Source organism: Myotis nattereri (genome assembly GCF_964212035.1).
Source record: "Myotis nattereri genome assembly, chromosome: 2".
NCBI classification, from domain to species: Eukaryota; Metazoa; Chordata; class Mammalia; order Chiroptera; family Vespertilionidae; genus Myotis; species Myotis nattereri.
The window spans coordinates 26,918,558-26,934,557 of record NC_138076.1 but is presented as its reverse complement, the minus strand read 5'-3'; the positions used below and the strand labels follow the sequence as shown (position 1 = coordinate 26,934,557).

Genomic DNA, 16,000 nt, shown 5'->3' with positions numbered 1-16,000 from the left:
GCCTCTAAAATTCAGCAGTGAAACCCATCTGCCCGCCTGAAGCTGGAACCCATTACAGGTGTAAACTGTAAGTCAATAGTATTGCAAACAATCTGAAATCCCGAGAATGGCCTAATATAAAAGCTAAGGAGTATTATCAAGCTCTGACATTGTATGTATTGTTTCAAAAGACATAATTGGATTCATGGCGTAAGCCAAATTAGGAAAACCTCAAACTGTTTTTATTACAGTTTTTACAACCAACCTAGGAATGCCCCTCTAACCTTTCCACAGAAGTGCCCCACACAGGAGAGTGACGTCTATACCCCAGGGATCTGAATGTGTAACCCAAGGCACCGCTAAAGGAATGTCTTTGACATTTGTGTTTTACTTTTAACATTATGAGTTCATCACCTCCATAAACGTAGTAGTATTTTATTCTAAAAATGGTACCCAACATTTTCAGCTCTAAGACGAATGCTCCAAGACAGAAGCACTAGGGTTCCCCTGTGGCCCTGACAACCTGCGCGCGCACACACCAGGCACTGGCACCGCCGTGCGGGACACACACGCAGGCCTGGGGTTTGTGTCCAGCTCTTGAAGAGGCGGCTAAAGGCACACATGTTGGCATCATAACCGAACAGGAGGACGTGAGGATCTCCACAGACGTTTGGCAATTTAACATCAGGATTCCACAACGTTGCCAGCGAGATGTCGAGTTCCACTGCTGACTCCCAAATACCTTCCCGATGTGTTTTATCTTCACTGCCTTTAATTAGCGCCTCCACACCGCTTCCTTTCTCATCGCTACAGCGCATCTCGCATTTTAAACAGTGTTTCTGGGTGCCTTTTTGTCTTTTTCCTTCCCTCCCTTAAGGGCACTTCCCCTTTTCCAGTGGGTCGGCCCAGCCCTCCAGGGCTGCGCTCCATCCTCCGCGAACCTCACAACAAAGACGAGGAGCGTCGCAACCAGGGGTCCCGAGTGCCCCCGGAGGCGGCCCCGGAGGCGGAGGGAAGCAACGCTTCGGTGTCCCTGGGAGCCGCGAAGCGCCAGCGCCTCATCAGCTGCAAACCACCCTAATTACAGTGCCGCCTGCACCCCATCATTAGCCTCCACCGGGCCCACACCTCCTGCCCGGGAAGTCGTCCTCGGACCCCGGGCGGAGCCTCCCGTGCCCGGCACCTCCCCGCCGACCCCCGACCCCCGCCCGGCCGCGGGTGAAGACGCGGCCGCCCCAGCCCTCCCCGGCTCCGCCCGCCCCAGGCCCCGGATGTGACGGCACCGCAGTCCTGGGCACTCGCCCCCCGGGACGAGCACTGGGGGGGATCCCGGAAAGGCGGCCTGGGGAAGAGGGGGTCTTCCCGGCCCCGCCGGTCGTACCCAAGTGAGAAGGCTCTCGCACAGCTCCACCCGCTCCGCCGACTCCACGTTGAACATCTTCCCCCGCTGGGACTGGCAGCGCCTCCCCACCTCGCCAGAAAGCGCTGCCGCTCGGGCTGGGGCCGCGTCGAAGGGTCCGGGCAGCGGATCTGGCCTCTCGCCCACCTTGCCCTTGGGCCCGGGCCGCCGACTCCGGTCCGGCGCTGGCAGCGGCTCCCGCACCGTCACCCCCGTGCCCCTCCTTTCCTTTCACTCCGGACGCGCGTCCGCTGAGCGCGCGCCCGGCCACGCCCGCAGCCCCGCGTCCCCGCCCCTAGCCCTGGCCGAGCCGCGGCCCACGGGCCCCTGCGCGCAGCCGCGCTCCGGCCGCCCCGCCTCCCGGCCGCCGCCGCGCGCGCGCCCCCACGCCCACCCCCTGCACGTCCGGGTGCGCGCGCGCCCCCACGCCCATCCTCTGCACGTCCGGGTGCGCGCGCGCCGGGCCCTGGCGGCGGCGGCGGCGGCGGTCCTCCGCGCGCGTCCTCACGGAAGCGCGGCAATGCGCGTGCGCCCGTGCCCGCACTCCAAAGTGGGAAGGAGACAGCTAGTGGTCGCCCGGGAGGGGAGGCGGGGGCCGTCCCCGGAAATAATCTCTATCCTCAGGCACCGGGAGTTGGCGAGGTATCCTCTGCGGTGGAGAGGTACGCGCCCCCTACCCACCCCTCCCGGCCCGCGGCCGGCCACGCCCACCAGGGTCCGGGCCCCGGGCGCTGCCGGCGGGGCTCGGCGTGGGCGGCACTGCCCCGGGGGTCGCTGCCTGGGACCCCGGGGCTGCGCCTTCCTTCAGGAAGCCCGGGCAGAGCCCCAGAGTTGCCGGGTCCCGTCCGGAATCCCGGAGACGGTGCCAGGGCCCGAGTGGCGGGCGTCTCGGCGGGTCTAGGTGGGCTTGGCCGGCGGCGAGGAGAGCCCGCCACCCTTACTGGGGCTCGTGGAACCTCGCCCCCCTGAAGACTTGAGTGACGTCGAGGAGGGAGAGGATGCGCCCCGGTTCGCGGATCCGCGAGGACCCGACCGTCACCGGGGCCTGTCTCTCCCGGAGTCCTGCTAAGTGTTGGCCTTGGTCCTTATGGCTAGTGGGTCGTCCCAGCTCGCACCTTTGTACAGGGGTGAACCTCTGCAGGGCTGCCGGTACGGTTCTATGCTCTGTGACAGGCGGAGAGTTGCATACAACGTACATGCTTAAAGAAGAATTAGTAATAAAACACGCAGATGAAAACAGAACATTGCTGGTACCTCGGGCGTTCCACCCACACTTTGTATTCCCTTCTGAGCACGATTTCCTCCCTAGACTGACTTTTTTTGGTGCCTTTCCTTATAGTTTTACCACCTAGGTAAACAGTATAGTTTCACTTGTCTGTTTTTGAACTTTGATGAGTGGTATCATATTGTATTATTTTGTGGCTTTGGATTCCTGGCGAATTTGTATGTTTCTGTAGGTAACTTTTATTGCCGTCTAGTAGTATTCCATTGTGCGAATAGAACCGTATCCATTCTACTGTTGATGGGCATTTTGTTGTTCCAGTTTGGGGATACTAAGGACAATGCTAGAAGCATTCTTAAACCTGGATACTACTGCAAATGTGTAAGAGGGTTTTTTTTTTTTTTTTAGAATGCATGCCTTAGAGTCCAGGGAGAATTGTTGAGTCATAGGGAGTGCATAACTTTACCAGATGATGCCAAACTTTTATTGGAGGTGCAGCAGATTTCACTTCCCAGGATACATCTTTACTTTGGTTTGCAGTTCCTGGAGTCCCTTTTTTTGTCATTAAAAGTAGGTTTTGTCAGTGAGCATTCAGAACAATCAAGATGGCACTGACTTTTTTTTATTTTTATTTTTTAAGGGAGAGAGACATCGATGGGTTGCTTCCGGTGGGGATGGGACCCACAACCTTGGTATGTGTCTTGACCAGGAATCAAACCTACCACCTCTGGCATAGGGGATGATGCTCCAACCAACTGTGCCACACCGGCCAGGGCAATACTTACTTTTTAATAATGCCTTACAGAGTACCAGTTAACAGTTCGTATGATTTTTCATTATGTGAATGTAAAACAAATTTTTCTTGAAGTCTTCTCAATGATCTTTCTTTTAAACATTCTTCCTTACACTAAGGGGTCGAGAAATAACAAATTCGTATCTCACCTGGCTGTTTCCTTTGATGCCTTGTGGGTCTTTGTCAAACCAGGTTTCCTACAACCCAGTTTCTGTGGAATCCCTTGCACTTAAAGTGACCAGACCATTACCCTTGTTAGGCCTGCAAAGTCAGTAGGTGAGCCTGGCTCCCCTGTAACTTGTTGTTGGATGTAGAGGAAAACAGGGTGTGAGACTTTCCTGGAAGGACTGTTGTGTAGAGAGCCCCTATATTCCAGCTGCTCAAGTTTTCAAGGCTTGACACAATTGACTGAAATCTCCCTTTTCATGTCACACTGCTCATCCCATGCATGATAGTACAGTGTTCTTGATGTTTCATTGTGTAGCCCCAATTACCTTCCATGAAGGAAATTATTTTAAAAGCTTCGCGGACGTCAGTAATTGTCTGCAGAAACCATGTGGCCATCACATTCCTACATGAGCTTGGGTACAAAGACAATGAGTTTATCCTTTGAAGTAATGGAATTTCCTGTATTTTCCTTATTTTCTTGTGTGTGTGTGTGTGTGTGTGTGTGTGTGTGTGTGTGTTTCCTGAAAACTTTGGAAAAGACCAAAGAGAAGGGAGTGGAACTTAGCTGTCTCCTTACTGCATGGTGATGTTCCCAAGTTTATCCTGTCTTCCCAGGGAATACCTACTTAGAGCTTTGATGAAGGACAGTTTGAGATGCTATATAATGCAGCTATGGGAAAGGTATGGCTAAGTTTTATCATGGTTCTGATGATTCCTTGACACTTGTTAATAACTGTTAATAACAGTAATTAAAATATTATAGCTCTGCCCTGGCCGGTGTGGTTCAGTTGGTGGGAGCAGAGTCCCATACCCCAAGGGGTCTTAGGTTCGATTCTGGTTGGAGCACATACTTAGGTTTCAGGTTTGATCCCCAGCCCCAGTCAGGGCCTTACTTGGGGAGGCAACCAATCAATGTTTTTCTCTCTCTCTACCTCTCTCTCCCCTTCCTTCTCTTTAAAAAGAACATGTCCCTGCCCTAACTGGTTTGGCTCAGTGGATAGAGCGTTGGCCTGCGGACTTAAGGGTCCCAGGTTCGATTCCGGTCAAGGGCATGTACCTTGGTTGCAGGCACATCTCCAGTAGGAGGTGTGCAGGAGGCAGCTGATCAATGTTTCTCTCTCACTGATATTTCTATCTCTTTATCCCTCTCTCCTCCTCTCTGTAAAAAAAATCAATAAAATATATATATTAAAAAAAAAAGAACATGTCCCCAGGTGAGGATTGAAGAAAGAAAAATAATTATAACTCCCATTTACTGAGAACCTATATAATGTGCCAAGCAATATGCTGAATGTTGGTTGTTGTGTTTTTTTTTTGTCATTCCCTAAACTCCATAAAACAAGGTGCTTTTTTTTTTTTTTTTTTTTTGCCAAAAAGTGGCTGTTCTGTTTGATATGGTTCAAATTAATGTTATATATTTTACATATAAGGAAGCGGAGATCCAGATTTTACTTAAGTACACAGTTGTCTGACTCCAAAGTTTATGCTTCTTTGATTTATTAAAGTATATTCCTCACTAAGATTTAGCCAGTTAAGCAATAACAAAGCCAAAGCTAGAAATTAGTTCTGCTTCTATAATTGTTCTATCAATTACCAACACAGCTGCCAACATATGCAGTATTTTGTTTCTGTAAATCTCAAGTAGTTAAAAACAGTGCTATCAACACATTTTCATATTTGACTGGACCCTATGAAATAGATTAGATACCACGTTCTGTAAATTTAATAACCTTGTTTCTGGGTTCGAAGTAAGCTGCATTTAGTAGCCGCTGTAACATGTGATATTCCCTGTGCACCGCTCAAGGGAATAAGATGTAGTCAATGTGTGTGCCTCCCAGTGCAGTGCCCTCACTGAGATCTTTGTAAAACACCATCAAGTAACAGATGGTAGGTAAGAGTGAGACTGAGACAGATGATTTATATCTGAGCACTTAAACCGAATTTTCATCTCTCACAGGAGGAAGCAGGCACTGGCTTTTATTTTTATTGTTAAAGTAATATATACTTGAAAAGAATTCAAACTATTAAAACTGTATCCTGGGAAAGATTAAGATCTGGCTTTTCCAGTCCTCCCCGCTGGTAGTCACTTTAACCATTGGTATTTATCTTTCTTGACTTTATTTTTCTATTGCAAAAAAGCTCTGGATCATAGAAATGTAGTGGTGGGAAGAAATTAAGGAATCCTCAGGTTCTAGCTTTTCCATTTTGCAGTAAATGAGAGGTCCTATGAGATGAAATAGGGTCATAATTGTAGCAGCAGAATTGGAGCTCAGCTCCAGGCAATCCTTGGGCTTCAGTTGAGAGCTATGATGTTGGACACAATCGATCGCACTGTTCTGTTCTAGATTAAAAAAAACTGACTGTGAAAAGCAGAAGTCGGACAATTGAAGTTCAGATCCACTTTGGAATTCATTAGCAAGATTGAGGTTTATTGTCATCTTCTCCAGTAGAAAATCTTCTTTCTATTGTTTATCCCCTATAATCTTAAATTGGCTTCTTTCCAAACTAAGGTGGTATTTTAATACCTCATTTTTGAGCCACTAGCTCCTACAGTTCCTTTTAAAAAAATCTTTATTGATGAAAGTATTACAGATGTGCCCCCTTTTCCCCCATTGACCCCTTTTAGCCTGCACCCACCTGCACACCAGGCCTTCACCACACTATTGTCTATGTCCATGGGTTATGCATATATGCATACAAGTTCTTTGGTTAATCTCTTCCCATCCACCCACCCAACCCCGCCTTCCCTCTGAGATTTGACAGTCTGTTCCATGCTTCTATGTCTCTTGATCTATTTTGTTCATCAGTTTATTTTGTTCATTAGATTCCACATATGAGTAAGATCAGGTCATACTTTTCTTTCTCTGATTGGTTTATTTCATCTAGCATAATACTCTCCAGTTCCCTCCATGCTGTCTCAAGGCGTAAGAGATCCTTCAGTTCCTTTTTTATACACTGACTAGAGGCCCAGCGCACGAAATCGTGCATGGGTAGGGTCCCTACGCCTGTTTTGCTCTGCGATCAGGGCCATCTTCTACCTGCTCGCCAGTCCCCAGTCCCACCCCGCTGCTGACCACCCCGGTTCCCCGTTTGCCATCCAGTGATTGGAGCCTGTGGCCCCGGGGGAGGGACCAAGAGGTCTGCCTTCTGCCTGCTTGCCAGTCCCCAGTCCCGCCCCACTACCGCCGCCCACCCTGGTTCCCTGTGGTTCCCCATTTGCTATCTGGTGAACAGAGCAGGATGGGGGAAGGGACCAAGAGGTGGTCAGTGCACCTCATAGCGACTGGTCAGTCAGTCGTTCTGGTCGTTACGCTGTTATGGTCGCTGGCCTTTTATTATATAGGATTATAAGTGAAACTACTTTTGAAGCCCCCAACAAGTAGGTCTCAGTCATCATTAGGAGTTCTCCCTATGAGAGCCCCTAGGTTTAGCTAGGCTTTCCACATGACAAGAAAATGCAACTGACTTCTCTGTTCCTCTCAGAAATTTATCAGCAGTCTCCCATTTTACCCTTTCTCAGCCCAAGCACCTTCTTTGGTAGTACTGGAATTTGTGGAAATAAAAAGTAACTCATTTCAACAACTTTGGGAACTTCTATAAAAATAACAAGTAACATTATATCACTGTGCAGTACTTAACATATCCTGCCTGGGTCTCTGAGCTCTTGAAAGTGTTCATGAAGCAGTATCTTAAGGGAGTCATTATGTGGAAATCCTACACACACACACACACACACACACACACACACACACACACATATATGTATATATATTAGAATAAATATATGTATAGAGAGAAAAATTAGGTGGGGCCAGTGTGGGACAGTGATTGAGTGTCAACCTATGAACCAGGAGGTCATGATTTGATTCATAGTCCTGGTCTGGCATATGTCAGGTTGTGGCCTTGGTCCCCAGTGGGGGCATGAGGAGGTGGCTGATCATTGATTCTCTCTCATTATTGATGTTTCTATTTCTCTTTCCCTCTCTCTTTCTCTCTGAAATCAATAAAATAATTTTAAATGTGCCTAGTGTGAATGAAGATGTGGTGTAAGTGTTACACTGTACTTTATTTAAAATAATAAATAAATAAAATTAGTATAGTAGGCCCTAGCTGGTGTAGCTAAGTGGGTAAAGTTTGGCCCATCCACTAAAGGGTCACAGGTTCAATTCCTGGCCAAGGGCTCATACCTGGGTTGCAGGTTCGATCCCTGCCCCAGTTGGGCGTGTGCAGGAGGCAAACAAATTGATGTGTCCTCTTACATCAATGTTTCTTTCTCATCCCCTCCCTCCTAACTCCCCCCCCCCCCCAAATCAATGGAAAGAATATCCTTGGGTGAGGAATAACAACAACAAAAATAGTACAGTAGAATTTAGTCACATTGCCACCGATTACACCTGGAAGGACATAGAAACAAATGTAACCATTCCATTTTTTAATACAAAATAGTAAACTCCCTAAGTGTTTAGCATAGGAGAAGATCCTCCCAACTGTGAAATAATTTGATTCAGTAATTAGAGGCTGGGAATCTCAACACAGGATTACAGTTTGGTTATCTTTGAGCAGATGCAAGTAGTCCCCACTACCCTTAGGTCTTTTGACAGAGCCATAGCATCTCTAATTTAAAAAAAGGAAAACTGATAAAATAAAAATCTAAACTGACTACATGGCTCAATTCATGGCTCACTCCTAGCTCATATGAGGCTCTTTCTTCAGTTTCTTTTTAAATATATTTTATTGATTTTTTACAGAGAGGAAGGGAGAGGGATAGAGAGTTAGAAACATCAGTGAGAGAGAAACCGATCAGCTGCCTCCTGCACACCCCCCACTGGGGATATGCCTGCAACCAAGGTACATGCCCTTGACCGGAATCGAACTTGGGACCCCTCAGTCCGCAGGCCGACGCTCTGTCCACTGAGCCAAACCGGCTACGGCTCTTTCTTCAGTTTCAGTTGGCAGTTCATTTGACTGTTCTTTTGGATAAAAATACTGAAGTGAAGGCTCTTTGAGTTTCCTGGTGTGAGCCTTCATCATAGATATCTGAAACCTGTCATTAGAAAGTTCCTCGTATATCAGGCCATTATTATGTGTAAAGCTGATGGAAGCCGCCTTTGATCTGCTTGTTTGCTCAAGTTTCTTCAGTGAGAGGTAATTTTCTTAGAAGCAGTGAGTTCAGATTCTTTCAAAGGTCTTGGACTCTCACACTCAAAGATTCCTCTTAACAGAGTCTCCTGATTAATGATATTGACTAAAACTCTTTTCCGTGCAGTTAAGTTACATAAATACAGAATTTTATTTTATTTTTTTAATTTTCCATCATCTTTTATTCCCTCTATGCCTTCTTCCATCTCCACCCAATCTCCTCCTTCCCCTCCCCAAAACACCACACTATTGTCAATGTCTATGAGTTCTCTCTCTTTTTCTTTTTTTTGCTCAATCCCTCTACCCACCCCCACTAGAGCTATCTGCCTGCTCTGAATAGTTATATATATTTAATCGAATCTTTATTTCCAGTTAGGTGTCTTATAAGTCTTTGAACTTTTTTGTTTTGCCATCTGAAAAACACGAGTAACCTATGACATTTGGACTCCGATGTGGTTGGGCTCTCTCTCCTAATACCTATAGAAATTGGGTATTATCATTTCTCTCTAGTTTAGTTTATGGCAGTGGTTCTCAACCTTCCTAATGCCGCGACCCTTTAATACAGTTCCTCATGTTGTGGTGACCCCCAACCATAAAATTATTTTCGTTGCTACTTCATAACTGTAATTTTGCTACTGTTATGAATCGTAATGTAAATATCTGATATGCAGGATGTATTTTCATTGTTACATATTGAACATAATTAAAGCATAGTGATTAATTCCAAAAACAATATGTAAATTAATTATATATGTGTTTTCCAATGGTCTTAGACGACCCCTGTGAAAGGGTCGTTCGACCCCCAAAGGGGTCACGACCCACAGGTTGAGAACCGCTGGTCTATGGGACGGAGAGTTTCATATCTTCCCTTTTCTCTTCATAAGGAAATGCAGCCTGAGAGTGATTCCATATTCCAGGCAGGGCAAAGAATTCTGAGCCATAAGCGGAACTTAGTCCCAGGTGAGGCTACTAGTTTTTCAAGCACCAGAATTTTCATTAATTCAAGTAGTCTTAGCATAGATATAAATGTCCTATAGCCTCATTGTCTTTTATTTTCAAATTACTAATACTATAAGTAAGGTAAGTCACTCTTATTTAAACATATTCTATTAAGTCCTCCTGGATATAGGGCACTATGCTAGGTAATATAGGAATATGTACAGAAAAGACAATATTTTCTTCCCTATCCCTACATGATAAATTCTGTGATGTACATTTAGTGCTATGAGGGAGAAGAGGATCTGATCTATTTGGAGAACTTACGTGGTATTCAAGAATAAGAAAAGAGCAGTTGGGCAGGAGGAGTGTTTTTGTGTGTGTGTGTGTGTTTTTTTAAGAAGCTACATTTGAAGAGAAAATGGTATTTTTTAAAATGTTGTTTTAAAAAATGTACATGGATGATACATTATAGTAATTGTTTTTCTTAAAGGAAATAGAATTGTGTACTCTCCAAAATAATGTCTGGCAAATTTTAAAAAATATATTTTATTGATTTTTTACAGAGAGGAAGGGAGAGGGATAGAGAGAAACATCGATCAGCTGCCTCCTGCACACCCCGTACCGGGGATGTGCCCGCAACCAAGGTACATGCCCTTGACCGGAATCAAACCTGGGACCCCTCAGTCCGCAGGCCGATGCTCTATCCACTGGGCCAAACCGGTTAGGGCTATGTCTGGCAAATTTTAAAGAACTCATTAATGGGGCAATCCACACTGGAGTTGTACTTAATGCAACCTACTTTAACTGGGTACTACAAAAAAAATTAAATATGTTAGAAGTCAATTATATTTATACTAGAGGCCCGATGCACGAAATTCGTGCAAGAGTAGGCCTTCGCAGCCCCAGCTCTGACACCCACCCCCCCCCCCAGGTCGTTCCGGAAGGTCGTTCCACGGTCTGGTCTAATTAGCATATTAGCTCTTTATTATATAGGATTTTTATTAGTGGTTTTTTTTTCACTGTGTCAGTTGTAACTTTCATCTTGTTTCTTTATCTTTTAGACCTGGAATGGCCAAATATCAGGGTGAAGTTCAAAGTTTGAAACTGGACGATGACTCAGTCATAGAAGGAGTAAGTGACCAAGTACTTGTGGCAGTTGTGGTCAGTTTCGCTTTGATTGCTACCCTGGTATATGCACTTTTCAGGTGAGACTAAAGGACAAAAGAATTGAAATACTATATATTTCCTAGGGCCACTGACTTTCTGACTGCTTCTAGTAATGCTTAATACTTAATAAGAAAAGCAAGTAATAGATCTCAGCAATTGTATATATTTACTAAAGTATTTTTTTCTACAAGGCCCTAAATGCTACCATACATTCCCTGATATTAGCTGTCTTATCAGATAAATCTACATTTATTATCATATTTTGAATAAAATATTAATATTTTCTATAAGAGTATCACTGTTTGAAAATGTAATTTTCATAATTGAATCTATCAACTTATAGGTGATATAATAAATACAAAATATTTTCAGTGTTTAAATATAAAACTAAGGCAAAAAGAAAAACTCGTTTTATGGTATTTTGGGACTTTAGGTTAGAATTAAAGTTATTGTTATAGAATCAGAAATAATACTTAAAGATGTCAGATGTCTATATACCAGCGATTTTCAATCAGTGTGCTGCAAGAATTTTTAAAACATGGAATACCTGACTATTTACTCAGGGACACTGACCTCTCTTCCCTTAGATTGTGAAATAAAAAAACGATAGCAATCAACACAACATTAGCCATTCCGTTTGAAGGAATCAAAATTATTCCTTTTTTTTTTTTTGTCAGATTGGCAAAAAATACAATATTTTTTGGTGTGCTGCAGAATTTTAGTAATTAATTTATGTGTGCCATGAGATGAAAAATTTTGAAAACTGCTGCTATATACCAATACATAGAGACTAGTAAGAAACTAGAAATTTAAATGTTAACACATGGAGATAAACCTCGATATTACGGACTAATTCGGGCGAGGTGGTGTCTGTTAAAGCTGAAAGGCTGTTACATAATAAAGTAGGTTTTCTGAATGTGTATGTTTAAAAATTGACAAATCAGTTAGTTTGCCTGTTTTTACTGAGGTAGACATGTTTGTGTAATTAAAATTAAGTATATATGAGAAGTTTAATTTCACAGAATAGTTTTCTATATTACGGTGGTTTTAAGTTTATACTGAATAGGTGTAATAAATGCATGCATTCACCAGTCATCTGGAGTAAACAAATGTTGGGGCGTGGCTCGTTGCACGTCTGAACGGTGGCTAGTGTGCATTAAGACTGCTGCAGAAAGTCACCCAACCCGACAACAGAACTATGAGCGATGTAGTGTGATCACCTGCTAATCGTTTGCCAAACATTGTTTACCAGCAATGCTTCTTGGATTTAAATATGTAGACTATAGTTGTAGATATGTAATATTTATTTGTCAGTAAAATTGCTAGTGTTTTTTGCAACATATGGCCCATTTGCTAAAATTTGTTTAAAAAGGGTAGGGGTAAGGGGGAGAGATCAACCAAGGGACTTGTATGCATGCATATAAGCCTAACCAATGGACACAGACACCAGAGGGGTAAGGGCATGAGTTGGGGGGTTGAGGGGGCAATGAGGGGATAAGGACACATATGTAATACCTTAATCAATAGAGAAAAAAATTATTCAAAAATTACCCAAAAAACCACAATAAAACCAGTGAATAACAACAACAACAACAACCTGTTAATTTAATTATAAGTAAATCTTGGTAAAATGCGTTTTAAAATTAACAGTGTGTTCATTTTCACATACTACATAAGGACCGGAAATTTTGTCCATTAAATCCAAAGTCTGTTAAATCAAGGTCCGCATAATCAAGGGTTAACTGGAGTTCCATTACATTTAGACATTTGACTTTAAATTGTTTTTATGTCTTCTCTGAAATGATGGTTATGTTTAATCAGCTTTCTTTTCTAAAATTTGAAATTTTTTTTCAAATATTTTTATTGATTTCAGAGAGGAAGGGAGAGGGAGAGGTAGAAATATCAGTGATGAGACAATCATTGATTGGCTGCCTTCTGCACGCCCCCTATTAAGGATCGAGCCCGTAACCCAGGCATGTGCCCTTGACCGAAATCGAACCCAGGACCCTTCAGTCTGCAGGCTGATGCTCTATTGACTGAGCCAAACCAGCTAGGGCTAAAATTTGAATTTTTTTACTAGAAATTGAATAATCATAGGATGGATTTCTTTCATTTTCCTTATCCCATTAGAATATTAATTTAGAATTCTTATTGCTGTTGGATATTGGTTCACCCAGAGAATAAAAGCTCCTCTATAGAGTAACACCAGGATTGTGTGGACTTAAAATATTGCTGTTAAAGAGGTTTTAGTTTAGGAAAAACTTTTACAGTCAAATGAAATTAAGCCATAATTCAGATATGAATCTTCACCCCCAACCTGCTAACCTAAGTACTTTTATTTTTCAATACTTACTTGTCTTATCCCATCCTATTATATCAGACACTATTATATTGCCTTTGAGTATCCAGTTTAATTTTTAATGTTAAGATATTAGTGGTATGTTAGCTTTTGGCATTTCTACATTATATAATTTTAGTTGTTTTTTAATATATTTGTATTGGTTTCAGAGAGGAAGGGAGAGGGAGAGAGAGATAGAAACATCAATAATGACAGAGAATCATTGATCAGCTGCCTCCTGCACGCTTCGCACTGAGATCGAGCCCACAACCTGGGCACATGCCCTGCAGGGGAATCAAACCTGGGACCTCCTGGTTCATAGGTGGGCACTCAACTACTGAGCCACGTTGGCTGGGCTATAATTTTAGCTTTTGATTTCTCTGTCCCCCACCTCACCATAGGTTAAAAAGTTGGGAGAAGGACTTTGTTAGATATGGAAAAGTGTTCAAATGCATAATAATATATAGATTTACATAGCTGCTTATTTTGAAGGAATTGTACAAAAGAATTAAATGTGTTCATTGTTCTTTTATTATTTGTAAGTCTGTGATTACATTAAGTCCAAGGTACTAGGTCTCTGGATTTCATCATTTGCCAGTTAAACCTGAAATGGGCCAATAATCAGTGATCTCAGAATAGCCTGGAGTGTTCAGTTCTGGAAGTGAAGTATAGTTGTCCACTATCATTTACATTTTAGTTACCAGTATTCTAGGTCAAAAATTAGACCCACAAAGAAAACTGAATCATCTGACAGTATTTTGTATTCAAAGTTTATTGTATTTTATTCAACAGAAATGCACATCAAAACATTCACCCAGAAAACCAAGAACTAATAAGGGTGCTTCGGGAACAACTTCAAACAGAACAGGTACTGTTTATGTAAATATGTGCATTTATGCAAGAAGTAGACGTTATTACTCCCTTTGTGTATGATATTGTGATGAAATATTAATAAATTACTTTTTGGAAACATAGGCTTCTTCCTGCTTTAAGACCTTAAATTATTCTATTGATTGTATAGTTTCAGATTAGAAAAATGACTAGCATTAATCTATTCAGGTGTTTTCATATTTTTTTAACTTGCTTTAAAAGACAGCAGTTTTCCTTTTATTTATTTGTGAGGAAAGAATCACTGTCTAATTGGCTTTAGCGAAATGTAGTGTAAAAACTATTCTTTCTAACATACATTTCTCAAAGACCTACAAAGAAATGACTATAAAGAGGGCTTTTTTTCTTTTTCTTCAGCAGTCAAAGTTAAGAAAACTAGTTAGGCAAAATAAGAAAACTTTTCTCATCTGCCCTGTCTTTGTTTCTAACCAGATGAACTCTCTATGACCCAGAAATGTAACATATTTTATGAAGGCTGGATTAAGTAGGATATTATACACCTTCATGCTGAGATAGCTCACATCAAAAAACAAAATTTAAAAATTGATTTCCTACCCACCACGCAAACTTTAATTCCAATGAGGGTTTTATTGATTATCCAGTCAACAAATATTTATTGACAATCCACTATATGCCAGACAGTGTTCTAGGAATTGGGAATTCAATTCTGAACTAAACACACAAGAATCCTGCTTCTTAGAACTTAAATTAATTGATGCAAAAATAGTTTGCATGTTAGTAGTACTCTATTCCAGAGCTGCTGTTATCAGTAATTCATGCTGGGATAGTGTTTAGTAAGCCACAAAATGATTTCACATACTATTCTTACTTAATCTTCAAACATAAGAGAGGCAACATTTATTCTCATTTAACATATTAGATCACTAAGATTTCCTTAAATTCACACTAGGGTTACATGACTAGATCTAGATATACAGGAGTCCCAGACTGAGGGGGATCTTCCAGGTTTGTTTTTTTACCACTGTCCTAGGCATGTACCTCATACCTTCCATAGCTTGATTAGAATAATTAGAATAAAGCTAGTGACTTATCCTATACTGTGCTGTCCTACATTGTAGGCACTAGCCACACATGGCTATTTAATTTTACATTAACTAATATTAATTAAAAATTCACTACTTTAGTCACATTAGCCATATTTCAAGTACTCAATAGCCATTTGTAGCAAGTGGTTACCATACTGGACAGCACAAATAGGCTTCCGTTATTGCATAAAGTTCTGTTGGACAGCACTGGTAACTGGTTTTTCATCAATTCCCAAGGAATAATAAGAGAAAAGGTAGGGGGGAGAACATTAAGTGCTGTATGTTTTTCTTTTTTGCACCATTAAAAATGACATAAAAGACTATAACTTCAAGGTGTGACCTTGGCTAAATTAAGTAGCTAAACACTGGTCAGGAATGTATGAATGAAAAAAATATTAAAAATGAAAAAAAGCTAATACTTTGGAAACAGTTTGGCATTTGTTATCCTTCATTTATGGGTTAGCTCAGCCTTGTGTTACTCATTCTAAGGGAGTAAAAGAGAAACTCCTGAGTTATCCTAGGTTTTTATTTTTAAACTGTGCTCAGGAAAGAAGGTAGAGACCATGCTATTTATAAATAAAACAACAATATTTACAACTTTAAATATTTCTTCAGCAAAGTTAAGAAAATAATTAACTTTATTAAACCTTAAACTATTGCAAATCTCAAATTTGATGAGGACCACACGGTATTGGCTATATTCTTAAGTGTAGTTGAACATAAAGCTAGCTTTGAAAAGCCTGTGTTTCGTGTACGAATGTATACACACTTTCTCCTCAGGATGCACCTGCTGCTGCTCGCCAGCAGTTTTACACTGACATGTACTGTCCGGTCTGTTTACATCAAGCCTCCTTCCCTGTGGAAACAAACTGTGGACATCTCTTTTGTGGTAAGCAAACAGTGCTGTCCTTAGTGACTCTTT

General features: G+C 42.3%; 2 protein-coding genes across 3 annotated transcripts in view; one reads left to right on the top strand and one right to left on the bottom strand.

Moving 5' to 3' along the window:
* HOOK3 (hook microtubule tethering protein 3) overlaps positions 1 to 1,672 on the bottom strand; it is a 91,428-nt gene extending 89,756 nt beyond the window's left edge. Inside the window, exon 1 of the mRNA XM_081085023.1 lies at positions 1,361 to 1,672. Within this exon, the coding sequence (XP_080941149.1) occupies positions 1,361 to 1,417 (57 nt within the window). The 5' untranslated portion in view covers positions 1,418 to 1,672. The remainder of the gene's footprint in view (positions 1 to 1,360) is intronic.
* A 173-nt stretch (positions 1,673 to 1,845) lies between these two features.
* The window catches only part of RNF170 (ring finger protein 170), a 28,509-nt gene continuing 14,354 nt past the window's right edge, over positions 1,846 to 16,000 (top strand). Inside the window, exons 1-4 of one of the 2 annotated variants that reach the window (XM_081084915.1) lie at positions 1,846 to 2,040; positions 10,701 to 10,844; positions 13,937 to 14,012; positions 15,859 to 15,967. In XM_081084915.1, coding sequence (XP_080941041.1) covers positions 10,708 to 10,844; positions 13,937 to 14,012; positions 15,859 to 15,967 — 322 coding nt within the window. In that variant the 5' untranslated portion in view covers positions 1,846 to 2,040; positions 10,701 to 10,707. Of the gene's footprint in view, positions 2,041 to 10,700; positions 10,845 to 13,936; positions 14,013 to 15,858; positions 15,968 to 16,000 lie in introns of those variants that run through there. The other variant, XM_081084916.1, reaches the window with a different exon arrangement.